The 13,826-nt window shown below is 50.6% G+C and overlaps 1 protein-coding gene across 2 annotated transcripts in view; it reads right to left on the bottom strand.

Annotated features, from left to right (window-relative positions):
• The window catches only part of LGR6 (leucine-rich repeat containing G protein-coupled receptor 6), a 126,931-nt gene that overhangs the window by 75,344 nt on the left and 37,761 nt on the right, over positions 1-13,826 (bottom strand). For both annotated transcript variants that reach the window (XM_011931761.1, XM_011931762.1), the window contains one exon: positions 10,291-10,362. In XM_011931761.1, coding sequence (XP_011787151.1) covers positions 10,291-10,362 — 72 coding nt within the window. The remainder of the gene's footprint in view (positions 1-10,290; positions 10,363-13,826) is intronic.

Genomic DNA, 13,826 nt, shown 5'->3' with positions numbered 1-13,826 from the left:
ATGGATGAATGGATGGAGGGAGGGAGGGAGGGACAGAGGCAGGGAGGGATGGGGGTGAATTAATGGATAGATGAAGGGAGGGATGGATGGATGGATGGATGCATGGATGAATGGATGAATAGATGGATGGACAGAGACACACCAATAGTTTGGTCTCCTCTTCCCTCCTGACAGACCCAGAACTCAGGCCAGGGCTCTGCACTGGCATCAGCTGCTCAGGAAGGGGCAATAATACAAGAGGAAGGAGAGGTGAGGAGGAACCATGCCTCTGTCCTCTCCCCATGGGGGAGGGATCACCCACCTCCTGGCCCCACCTGGGGGCTTAATTGCACCTACACCAAATCTGAGCTTTCAGTTCGCAACACCCGGGGTGCTCTTGCCTCAGGCCTTTCAGGCCTTGGCCTGCTTGAGCTCTGTGGGGCGCAGAGGGCAGCAGCAGTCCAGTCAGAGGAGAACATTCTGGCCCAAGAAGGCCCCAGCACCATAGCCAGAGAGGGCCAGTAGGAAGGCTGAGGAGCCCTAAAAGTCTGAGCTGAGGTGTCTCCCGTGGGGCCGAGGCCCCACACTGCTCCTGGGTGGCCCAACTTGGGCCAACTCTGTCCCAGACCAGCATTTAGGGCTGAAAGAATTATCCCTGATCCCCTGGCCCAGCCCACCACGAACACTCTCCTAGCATCTCTCAGGAGCCAAATTACCCATGTTCAGACCCTTGTGGGCTGCAGGGGGCTGCCCGCCCGCCCACCCACCCACCTCAGAGCAGCCTCTGCCCCAAACGCATGTGGTAATCAACTCCCGGAACCTTGGGAAGATCCAAATACAGTAGCATATAATCACGGAGCCCAAAATAGCCATGCCAGGGAGGCCATCTGCCACCTCGTGCATCCCTGGGGACCCCTCGGCTGGGCCCTACAGCACAGCTGGGCCTTAGGGCCCTCTGGCTTGCAGGCAGGATGGGTGGTGCCAACAGGGTTCACAAGATCACCTGCACAGCTTGCAGGCAGACTTTGGAGGGGGCTTTTCCACAGCAGACTGGGCATCTTTAGGACAAGGCCTTAGATCAGAGCACCCCAGACCTTGGCCTTGTTGCCCTTGTTGCTCCCTTCTCCAACCAGCTCTGGGCCTCACTTGGCCAGATGCCCCCATGGTAGGCACAGCCGGCTCAGGGCTACTGCCCACTCTAACCCTCCTGTTTTCTTTTTCCTGACTCTAGCCTCAGCTTCTCACCCCCAAGTGCTCTCTCACAGGGTCCAGGCCCACTTTCCCTCCTCCCCTTGTAGTGGGTGAAATGGAGGACCCAGAAGATATACAACTCCCAGAACCTGTAAATGGAACCTTATTTAGAAAACGGGCCCTTGCAAATGTCTTAAGGATCTTGGGGTGAGATGGTCAGGATGATCCAGGTGGACCCTAAATCCAATGATAAGTATCCTTATCAGAGACCACAGAGAGACACAAAGAGAAAGAGGAGAAGGCCACGTGAAGGCAGAAGGCAGAGACTGGAGCGATGCAGCCACAAGGAACACCAGCAGCTGCCGGAAGCTGGAAAAGGCAAAGAAGGACGCACCCCTAGTGCCCTCAGAGGTACCGCAGCCTTGCTGACACCTTGATTTAGAATTTCTGGCCTCAGAACAATGAATGAATGCATTTCAATTGTTTTAAGCCACCCAGTTTTTGATGTTTTGTTAAGGCAGCCCTGGCATACCAATACCACATCCTTTTCTTCTATAACAATGGTCCTTAATTTTCAGTGTGTGTCAGAATCACCTGGAGAGCTTGTTAAGACACAGGTGGCTAGGCCAGGCATAGTGGTTCAAGCCTGTAATCCCAGCACTTTGGGAGGCCAAGGCAGGCGGATCACGAGGTCAGGAGTTCGAGACCATCCTGGCCAGCATGGTGAAACCCCATCTCTACTAAAAATACAAAAAATTAGCTGGGCATGGTGGCACGTGCCTGTAGTCCCAGCTACTTGGGAGGCTGAGGCAGGACAATTGCTTGAACCCGGCAGGTGGAGGTTGCAGTGAGCCGAGATCGTACCACTGCACGCCAGCCTGGGCGACAAAGCAAGAGTCTGTCTCAAAAAAAAAAAAAAGACTTTGTTTTTTATTCTCATCGTTAGTCCTTCACCCAAGGACAGTTTCCTTGTCACCGCCCACCCCCACCACGAACCCCATGATGTCTTCCTCCTTTCCTCAGTGCTCAAGAGATCCAAAAAAATGACTCCTTGAGAAAAATCCCCAATTTCATGCACAACAGGCTCCTTCTCTTGGAATCACCCAGGCCTCCCACTTGGGCCCTCTTGGAGATTTGCTTCCAGGAGGCCATGAGTGGTAAGATCAGTCATGGTTGGGCTCTTCTGCCGACACCACAAGAACCTCCTTAGCTCCATCCCGGCTTTATCTCTAACCCACTGGGGAATCTCAGGAAAGTCACCTCCTGCTCTACACCTCCCCTGCAGGTCTGTCTGTAAAATGGGGCTATAACTGCATTGCTACTCCTCACAAGGGAAGATAGAAGAGCCATTTCTGGTGAAAAGCTCCTAGAAATGTCTTAATGCTCTTCATAAGAAGATGGTTATTAGGCATGACCAGCCTCAGGTGCTCTCTTGTGGACTCTTTGGGGGTGCTGATCAAGGCCAAGGGTCTCAAGGCTCAATGCTGATACCACAGTGTTCACATCCCCTACCTCCCCAGGCAGCCAGAACCATCCCCTCAACCCAGGCTCCCGTTAACTCTAGAATACCTAGGGTAATGATAGAAATAGGGCAATCCAGGAGCCCCAGGCACGCCCCAGCAGAGCTCACAACCCAAGGTCAGCTCTGAGAGCAGGTGCCCTGGAAACACCGTGGTTCCCGAGCCCCACTGATGGGCAACTTCCCAAGGCTTGTCATCTCATTCAGTCCCCCTCAGAATTGCTTAAGAGGCAGCCCAGCACCACGGTCAAATGCATGGACTCTGGGCCAGGTTGCCTGACTTTTGACCCTGGCTCTGCTATAAGTCACTTTATGGCTCTGTGCCTCAGTTTACTCCTCTATAAAATGGGGATGATAAGATATCCAGCAGTAGCCATCCCAGAGAAGTACTGTGAGGATTAAGTGAGAAAATAAATGCAATGGCTTGCACAGGGAAAATGCCATCTAAGTGTTGGTGATTGTTGTTCGCCTGCCCTTGGGCATTAGTCTGGGGGTACCATGGCCCTTTGGAGGGCGATCAGAGGCAAGAGATGAGGGAGGCCTGCTCAGAGTTCCCTTGCTTTTGGTTCTCCCTAGGAACACTGCCAATCCCTCCTAAGACCTCCAGCACTGGACAAAATGGTTCAGCCATTTTCTCCTGGAGCAGCTCAGGTCTTTCCTCCTCATCTCAACTCACAGCATTCCCAGGAGACTAGAAGGGTTCAAAAAAGATACTTTCCATTGCACAGTAAGGGAAATTGAGACCCAGAGAAAGCAAGCACCCAGTAAGCATAAACAATTCAAGAGCAGAGCCAGTAAACTCATTAGGAAGTTCCTGTACCTCTATGCATGACATTCACTTGGGACACCTGTCTGCCAATTATCCCACTGGACCCTCTCATTTTAGAGATAGAGAACCTTGGGCTCAGAGAGAGGAAGTGACTTGCCATGGCCTCGTAGCTAGTTAGTGATAGAGCTAGGACTTGAACCCAAGTCTCTGGATCCTAAAGATTATAGCTTTAGGAGATGCATTAAAGGATAGGGGTTAAGAACCTGGTACTTTGGAGGTGGAGCTAAACTAATTCCCAGCTCTGTTACATCCTAGCTGTGTGACCTCAGGCAAGTTGCTTAACTCCTCTGGGTTTTAGTTGCCTCATCTATAAAATGGGAATAACAGACACTATTTACAGGGCTTTGGGGATTAAATGAGATATATGAATGTGCTTAGCATATTGAAAGGTGCGAAGAGGGAGCCACTCCTCCTTCCCATGTCACCTGAGCCCAGCTGCCTTCCTCGGCCCACAAGCACACCAGCACATCATTTATGCACCCTGGCTTCTCCACCTTTTTCCTGTCAGCAGGCAACCAATTTGTTTTGGATTGGCTGGCCTGGGCTGAGAGGGTTGGGATAGTTCTGCCTTGGGTTTCAGTCTGGAGTCTGATACTGCTCTTGATGCATTTCCCCGGCTCTAGACAATGTTTGCTAGTTTCATGTGGCTGTCCTTCGCAATTATGCATTTCCCCCCTAGAGTATCCAGGCTTGGGCTGTTTGGCTGTTTTCTCCCATTTGTTCTTGCCACTGTGCTTTTCCAACTCTTCTCCTGGGACCAGCCCGCCGGAGTTCCCCAGGACCCAGACCAGCGCAGCCCCCACTTCTTCTGCTTTGCCATGTTGTCTCCCCCTTGCCCTGCCTCACCCCCACCCAGTTTCTATTTTCCCCCAGGCTCTGCTGGCTTCCCGTGGTTTCTCTTGGCCTTGGCTCAAGCCTGGCATGACATGTCTGGCATGGCCATTCTCCCCCCTCCCACACTGGTCACGGAGGAAGCAAGTGTATCCAAGGAGGAGGGTGTTGTGGAGCTGGGTGCTGCCTGCTCAGGTGCCAAGCCAAACAGTTTGTGCACCACAATACAGCTGGGTCCCTGGGCCTAGAATGCCTGACTGGCCCCCATACCCTAGCCCTAGCCCCACTCCTCACTCACACAAATCTACCTCTTACTGTGCCCTCATCTGGTTCTAGCTGGTAGAAAGGGGACCACAGGACTGAACCTTCCCTGAGGCTCCAGGAATGTCCAAAAGAATTTGCTTAGGTCCCTAAGTGGGCTTGGTCTGATCTGGGAGCACATTATCCTAGAAGGGGCACGGTCAGGGGGTGCCCCTGATCCATTGATTTCCAACAGGAAAGACATTTCCATTTGCTGGTACTCCTTGGGAAGCAGGGAGGTTCACCTAATGAGAGCCATCAAAAGGCAGCTTCTCTTGTAGCCTTTGGAGTTCAACAACTGGGTATAGGCCTGCCATGCCCACTCACCAGCTCTGACTTTGGAAGAGGCCCTGAACTTGTCTGCCTCCATTTCTTCATCTGATAATAGAGATGACAATTATTAGAGAGGGGTTTCTGTGAGGAATAAATCAGATAATATATGTAGAACTTCTCATGTAGTTTTAGGGGAGCTTTAGCCCGGCCTTGGACATTAGTCTGGGGGCACAACAGTCCCTTGGAGGAAGGTCAGAGGTATGGAATGATGGATCCCTGCTGGCACACAGGGAAGTCCAAAAAACTGTCATTTTTTTCCACTGTCTCCTTTCAGCCTAGCCACCTGGGCCTGCTTTTACTGTCGCTAAGACGGAAGGACCTGAATAAGGTAGAGCAGCACCTTACTGTGGGGCCTGAGGCGATCTCTCCCTGAATCTCCCAATTTCCAAACACTTAGAACAGAACACCTACATAAAGAATCTTTGAGCTAGATTATGGACCTCCCCTCTTCCCACCAACACACACACTGATGTCCTGCAGGTCAACTGACCAACTTTCCAGGTTCTCTAGGATACTTGGTCATCCTGCCTGCAGGCACCACAAACTCAACATATCCCAGAGGGGCCTCAGCACATCCCCTTCCCCTGCACCCTCCCCAGAGCACTCACCTTCTGCGGTTCATTCATTCTTTCATATCTTTTTTTTTTTTTTCTGAGACAGAGTCTTGCTCTGTCGCCCAGGCTGGAATACAGTGGCACAATCTTGGCTCACCGCAACCTCTGCCTCCCAGGTTCAAGTGATTTTCATGCCTCAGCCTCCCAAGTAGCTGGGATAACAGGTACCTGCCACCAAGCCCAGCTAATTTTTTGTATTTTTAGTAGAGATGGGGTTTTGCCATGTTTGCCAGGCTGGTCTTGAACTCCTGAGCTCAGGTGATCCACCTGCCTCAATCTCTCAAAGGGCATGCCTCTCATAGGCGTGAGCCACTGGGCCCAGCCTACATGTTCTTAATAAGCTCTTACCACGTGCCAGACTCTTGCTGATGGTACACCGTGATGTCAAAGCCCAAGAACTGGGTGTCAGTTGAACTTCTCCTCTCCCTCAGCGCCCACATCCAGTCAGCATTACTACTACTAATGATCACTGTAGAAGTAGCAACAAAAGGTGCTGTTCTAATTCTTTTATGTATATTAAATGATTTCATTCTATCCTGTTGAGATACATAGATACTATTATCACTTCTATTTTACCAATGAAGAAATGGAAATGCAGGGAGTAAGTAGTCTGCCCAGGGTCTTATAGGCAGTAAGGGAGTAAGTGAAGGAGCTGAGAGGTGAACCCAAACAATCCGACTCCAGAGTCTCACTGGAATGACTTCTAGATATTTCTAGTTTGTCCACTTCTCCTCTCACCACTGCCCCTGTCTTTCCCTTGGTCACTACCATGCTGCCTTGGTTTAGGAGCCTCTTCACTGACTTCCCCACCTTCAGACTGCCCCCTATAACTGCTGCCAAGGTAACTTTTCAAAGACACAAACCCTATCACCACCTTGCTTTCCTGCTAAAAGCCCTCCCATGGCTCCCTGCTGTCTTAAGAATAAAGTCCAGGCCGGGCGCCGTGGCTCACGCCTGTAATCCCAGCAATTTGGGAAGCTGAGGCAGGTGGATCACGAGGTCAGGAGATCGAGACCATCCTGGCTAACATGGTGAAACCCCGTCTCTACTAAAAATACAATCAAATTAGCCGGGCGTGGTGGCGGGCGCCTGTAGTCCCAGCTACTCAGGAGGCTGAGGCAGGGGAATGGCGTGAACCTGGGAGGCGGAGCTTGCAGTGAGCTGAGATAGCGCCACTGCACTCCAGCCTGGGCAACAGAGCGAGCCTCCGTCTCTACATAAATAGAATAGAATAGAATAGGAGTCCAAATCCTTAGCAAGGTCCTGCCTACTTTTCAGGTAAGACCACTTCTAACTCCAGATCTTTCCCCACCACTGCCCTTCCCACCAGTCCCCCAACACACACACACACACACACACACACACACACACACACACACACACACACAGTTCAGCCAGCCAGACTCACTTCCTTTCAAATTCTCTAGAATTTACTTGTTTCTGAAAGATTCTCCCCGGGGCCTGAAAGCTTGAAGGGATGAATAACTCCTCCCTTCTCAGGCCCAGTCGCAAGGCGCACGGCTACTTGCGCCAGCAGCGTGCACCAGCAATATAGCAGAAGCAGGAAAAGAGGCGGCCGGAAGACACCTACCCGAAGATCGAGAAAGAGGCCATCCGGGTACCATGTAGCAGTTACGTCAGACTGAGACACCACCTGTTTACAGGAGACTATAAAATCCCTGCCCCGTCCTCACTTGAGGCTGACGCCATTTTAGGCCTCAGCTCATCTTCCCCCAAGCCTCGTTAAAACAGCATGTTGCTCCACACCACCTCGTGTTATCTGTTGGCAAGCTCTCGGGATTCCAACCGATACAAGAACCTTTCAGGTTCTTTCTTAACTTTGTGCCTTTGCAGCGTGTGCTGTTCCCTCTGTCTGAAACGGCATTCCCCGCCTCTTCACCTGATTCACACTAATCTTTCAAGGCTCAACTCTGGTTCTGCCACCTCAAAAAATTTTGTTAAAAAAAAATGGAGCTGGGCGCCGTGGCTCACGTCTGTAATCGCAGCACTTTGGGAGGCCCAGGCAGGCGAATCACGAGGTCAGGAGTTTGAGACCAGCCTGGCCAATATGGTGAAACCCCGTCTCTACTAAAAATACAAAAATTAACCAGGCGTGGTGGTGCGCGCCTGTAGTCCCAGCTACTTGGGAGGCTGAGGCAGAAGAGTCGCTTGAACCCAGGAGGTGGAGGTTGCAGTGAGCTGAGATTGCACCACTGCACTTCAGTCTGGGTGACAGAGCAAGACTCTGTCTTGAAGAAAAAAAAAAAAAAGAAAGGATCAGGGTGGGCACAGTGGCTTACTCCTGTAATCCCAGAACTGTGGGAGGGGAGACCAAGATAGGTGGATTGCTTGGGCTCAGGAATTTGAGACCATCCTGGACAATATGGCAAAACCAAAACCCTGTCTCTACAAAAAAATACAAAAATTAGCTGGGCGTAGTAGTGCACACCTGTAGTCCCAGCTACTCAGGAGGCTAAGGTGGGAGGGTGGCTTGAGCCTAGGAGGTGGAGGTTGCAGTGAGTTGAGATCAGGCCACTACACTCCAGCCTGGGTGACAGAGCCAGACCCTTTCTCAAAAACAAAACAAAACAAAACAAAAAAAAAAAACAAAAAAACCAGAGGATCAATGGCTGGTTAGGTGAATAATCTCACAATAACATCATCATACGTTATAGCTGTGTGAAGTTTTTTTTTTTTTTTTTTTTTTTTTTGCAAATCCCCCTCACATTGACTATATATTTGATCTTCCCAACACCTTATGAGGCAGGGAAGATAATTATCCCCCCCTTGAAGATGGAGAAACTGAGGTGCAGAGAGGCAAATGATACAGTAGTCAAAATCAGAGCCAGGACTTGAAGCCACATTTTTTGTCACACAGGCCAGTGCTCTTCTTGAAGGATTGCAAAAAGCAAAATCTACTCATCTGCCTTATAACTAGGGGAGTGGGGGACTTGACCTCTGTCCCCTGCCCTGTTATGCCCAGGCAAAGGAGAATAATGGAGCTGAAAGTGGAAGCTAATGGTCTGGTTCTCCCAGCCACAAGGGCTGCCCACTTCTCAGAGAGTGTAGGGAAAATTGTCTGCATTGCCCAAAAGCTCTATGTCTAGTCTGAAAGCAAGACTTTTAGAAGCCCCAAGAACTCAGAATATGTGATTCACGATTTATAAAAAAAAAAAAAAGTAAACTTAATTAACAACCTTAAAAGTGTGAAGAAGTCCAGTGAAAGGCTAATTTTTTTCCCTATGAAGTCCTCTTGAGACTGTGGATGAAATGTCAAATTCTTCTCACTCCTCCTCCCTTATTTTTGGATGTCCCTGCTGCGCTGGTGCCCTAGGCAAATGTTTAGTCTGCCCTGCGGGTGGGGAGCGAGCACAGGCTTGCCTGGCCTCTGGTCTTCCGACATTGGCTTCTAGGGGCACACTGGGTTGCCTGGCCCTGTCCAGGGGTGAGGCCGGATGGGAGAGGAGAGGGCTGGGGCCAGACGCCCAGCACTCATTGGGAAGTGGGGGTGGAAGCTGAGAGAGTGCGGGGAGGCAGGTTCTGCCACTGGGGCCGATTGAGCAGCTGAGGATTGCCAGAGACCAGACACAGAGGCAGAAGGGTAGAGGGCACCCAGGGAAGGAGTAGGAGAGGAAAGCCCTCACCACAGGTGGGTGTGGCACAGCTGCCAGCCAGGACCCCCACAGCTGGCCCTCTGTGTAAGGTGGAATGGGGCCTAAATATCAGACATGGGAAGGAAAGTCACCTTTTCCCACCTCATTTATCCTTCCACCCAAGGAGAAGTCAGAAGTTGTCTCACTTCCACATCCACAGACTGAACAGCGTCAAAGGCTGAGAATATGAGAGGCCTTAGTCCGGACACACTGCATGCCCACTATAACTCAGTTTCCCCCACTAGCTAACTACTGTGCCCCAATCCTGCCCCCCAACTTTGACTTCTCCCAAAATATCTGTTCACTTTCCCATCGGATGAAGTTGTACCTGATAATTAAGTTAGGTTCATCAAGCATGTATGAGGCACCTACTGTGTTCCAGGCCTCGGGCTGTGCACTATGTGGAGGAAGCCCAGCGGCTCCCGCTGGGCTGGGTTACATCACCCTGGAGCACCTGCTCCTGCTTCCACCCTCAGGCTGGGTCTGGCTTCCACGATGCCCCTGCTGGACAAGAAGGGAACTACAGGGCTCCTTGGAGAGAGGGATCTATTATGGGTGGCCTGTGAGTCCCTGAAGGCAGTCCCACCCCCAAGTAGAGAAAATGAGTATCTGAGCCTAGCTTTCTTCCCACCCACAACAGAGCCCAGGGCAAGAGCAGGCTAGGTAGAGGAGACAGCCCTTTCCTGATGCTTATTTTGGGCATCAGTCTCCACCCCTAACCCCAGGCTCCAATGGCAGAACGCCAATCGCCCCAGGACCGCTGCCCTGGTGGCCTCACCTAGGGAGGTCCCATTCCCACAGTCCCCCAGTGGGGCCTGGGAGCCCTCCTTTCCTGAAATATGCATAGGAGTGTACACATCCACACACTGATGAAAACAGAAAACCCCGGAGAAACCAAAGCCAGGAGTGGCATGCTGTCTGGAACGTGGTCTGGGAAAGGGGGGCCTGCAGAGGAAAGGGAAAGCTGAGGCAGGGGGCCCTGGGCTGTGACTCAGGCCCCAGGAAGCTGGTGACTCCCAGACTGGCCCTCTAATGACTCACAGCGACTGCAGGCTCGGCAGCTCCCACAGTGCCTCTGCGGGGATTCCTCCCAGCTGGTTGTTCTGCAGCATCCTATGGGGAAAGAGAAAGGGCTTTAAGGACCCACATGGCATGCAGAACTGGCTTGGGGGTGCTGACTCCTCCCTTGAACCCCCAGCCCCAAGCCAGACCTCTCCTTCTCATCCCAGCCTCAGAGCACCAGAGAGAGTCTGCTCCAGCTCCCCTGCCTTGTTAGTGCAGATTCAGAGGCTGCTGAGGTCCCTGGGGGGTTGTACATGGGGCAGAGAGGCCCAGTGTCCAGGGAGAACATCTCAGAAGGGACCCTAGGATGAGGCAGGGGTGAAGAAGACCATGGAGCGGAAGTAGGAAGGCATTCTGAAGTCAGAGTACTTGGGATTCTGTTAAAGTTTGGTCAGTAAGGATATGGGAAAATGTAGGTTGTCAGTTTCCCTGTCTATTCATCTGAAAGGCTAAAGGTTTCTTTGTGGAAGGGGAGGATGTGGATGAGGGTAAAGCTGCCCTTAGGGTGTCAGGGCCCCATGCAAATATAGTTTTTTGAGCCTTTGTCTATAGGAACAATTCAAAGTACCCCAGATGAGTGTATCTGCACTATTCTCATGGCCCAGTCTCACCTAATCCCTCAAAGAAGTGCTATACCAGCCAGTGAAAATGATCTGCTCACTAGCTGCCCTGTGGGAACCAGGACCCAAGCCCCAAAACCCCACAATGACCCTCCAGGTCTTTATATTCAGAAATGAGGAGAGCACACAGTGAGTTCATGGAAGAGCTGGGGAAGCAGGAAAGGAGAAAGTTGCTGACTGCCCTGGATAATTCCAGGCTTCAGGAAGAGTAGCCCATTTTCTGGTCCTTCAGTTTAATAATAGCAATGGCTAATGTGCCAAGTCCTGGTCTTAGAACTTGTATTAATTCAATACTTACCCTTGTTACAACTCCAACAGATAGGAATTATTATCATCCTCATGCTGAGGGTGCATATAACTGATAAGTGACAGAGCTGGGCTTTGAACCCAGAGGGTTTGGGTCCAGAGTCTAGACACTTAACCATTACACCACAGCATCTATCATAGTGGTGGGATACAGCAACAGCTAGAAAATGCTGAACAGTAAGATGATGAGCCTGAGTCGTTATCCATGCCTCCTATGTGATGTCCTGGTCAGAGTCACATGTCATCTCTCTTAAACTCCTCTTACGGGTATGTGAAAATCTCAAATATGAGCCCAATCTCAGCATCACAAGAACAAAAGAATGCTGAGCTCACTGTGGGAATGGGTGGGGATAGGAGGAGCCCTTCATAGAGGCAAGGCTACAGAAGGGACAACAAAGAACAAAGACAGACCTTGGGGACCCCTGAGATTGGGTTCCTCCTTGCCACCCCAAAGGGTGGGGAAGGGGCAAGGGCCACACAGGGGAAGGGCCTGGCTGCAGGAAGGGGCAGAGCCCAGGGCTGTGAGCAGCTGGAGGGCTCAGCCCCTTTCCATGCAAACTCTGTTCCTGAAGGTCTGCTGGCCTCCAGCGGCCCCTTCAATCCAGGCTCCACCAAGTGCCAGAGGGGCCTTTCCAGTTACAGAGTTTTGCTTCAGGGTTGGAATTCAAACCTGTGTCTCTTGGGCTTCCTTAAAGTGTTGTTGTCACAGGTGCAGACTCTGAAGTCAGACAGCCCTGATCCACATCCTAACTCTGTTGCTTCCAGCTGTGTGATAGTGTGCAAGCTACTTAAGCATCATGGGCCTTAGTTTTCTCATCTATAAGTTGGGGATGATACTGACCTCATGCACTGATTGTGTAGATCAAATAAAATCACCCCTGTAAAGCACTCAATGGCAGTGTCTCACACAGAGGACAAGTTCAATAGCACATTCACTGATACTATCAATTATCATGATTAGTATCTGGTCTCAGTGTTACCACTTACTGCATGACTTGAGTAAGTCACTTCCTCTCTACTCTCTGGACCTTGATTCCTTCATCTTTCAAAGGAATAGGCTGCCAGAAGGTGCATAAAGCCTCACTTTATGGATGGTGACATTCCATCCAGGACATTTCCTGGCCTCTGCCCTGCTTAGTGTTTCTACCCTCCCAGCCATCCTGACTTCTTTCATCTAAAGGATGGGCCTTCACTTCCCATCTCAGGGGCCTACCTTGATTCTCATGCAGAAGCCTGAGGGTGCTTGGAGCAAGAATCCAAGAGAAATGATGGCTGAGAAAGCAGGGGGTCACAGGCTGCTCATGCCTCTTCACAGGCCCCACCCCTCCAGGGGCCCAGGAGGCTACATCTGGTCACTGCACAGGTGAGCCTGAGCTCCAAGAGGCCCCTCAATGCATCTCTACCTACATCACCTCCTAAGATTTCTCCATCCTTTCCTTTGTCAAATCCCAGAGAGAGATCTAGAAAGAGCTTTAAGGTTTCTGAATTGTACCTTCTACCAATGCAGACACTGCAACATCTTCTCAGGGCACTTAATTTTCCTTCTAGTGCCAGGGAACTCATTGTCTCCCCCAGACAACTCATCCCATGCCAGACAGTCTGATCATCAGAAAGTCCTTTTATTCATGGAATCAACACCCATCAAGCTGGAGGTCAGCATGGCAGTCGGCTTTGGCTCTGACCCATTTCCCTTGATGTTCCTGGTCTCACTTGCCAGCCATCATTCTTTTATTGAACTATAACTGGGTTATAAAGCTTGGAAGGAAATAGCCCTTTGTTTTCCAAGATGAAGAGGCGAAGGCTCAGAGAGGGAAAGTAACTTGCCCTAAGTTACAAAACAAATTAATGGCAGAATCAGGACTAGGATTCAAGTCCTGTCTCTCAGGCCAATGCTTGTATGACGACATTTTCCTACTTCTCTTTCTAGCCCTGGTTCTATATGGAGAGGCAGTCTATCTAATCCAGTGATTCTTAGCCCTGGTTGTACATCAGAATCAACAGACAAGGTTTTAACACTTTTTTTGTAGAGATGAGGTCTTGATTTGTTGCTCAGGCTAGTCTCAAACTCCTGGGTTCAAGCGATCCTCCTGCCTCAGCCCTCCAAAGCACTGGGATTACAGGCATGAGCCACTGCACCTGACCTCTGGGATGATTTTTAAAATCCCAATGCCCAGGTCACACTGAAGCCCAGTTAAATCTCTGGGGCAAAGGCTCTGGAGAGGAATATGAGGCATCACTAGTTTTACAAGCTTCCAGCTGACTCTAACATGCAGCCATTGGTCTAGTAGAAGTCTAGTCCTCAGCACTCCTCCCCTCCTCACACATGTGAAGCATCTCTCTGGCCAGAGAGGCATTTGGGGGCAGGAACCATGAGTGTCATGTCCAAAAGGTATAAAAGAGGTGATCCACCAGTGGTTTCCAAAGGCTTCTTTAGTTCTGTAGAAGTGCTTGGGGGTTATAGGACGGGTAGGTAAGAAACAGCCTGGAGTGTACCACCCTCTTCACTCGCTTTAACCAGAGACCTCCTTCATCTGTTTTATGTATTGAGATGTCGAGACAAAATGCTTTTTTTTTTTTTTTTTTTTTTTT

This window comes from Colobus angolensis, unplaced genomic scaffold (genome assembly GCF_000951035.1).
Source record: "Colobus angolensis palliatus isolate OR3802 unplaced genomic scaffold, Cang.pa_1.0 Scaffold91, whole genome shotgun sequence".
Classification (NCBI taxonomy): Eukaryota; Metazoa; Chordata; class Mammalia; order Primates; family Cercopithecidae; genus Colobus; species Colobus angolensis.
This window is presented reverse-complemented; position numbering and strand designations above follow the sequence as displayed.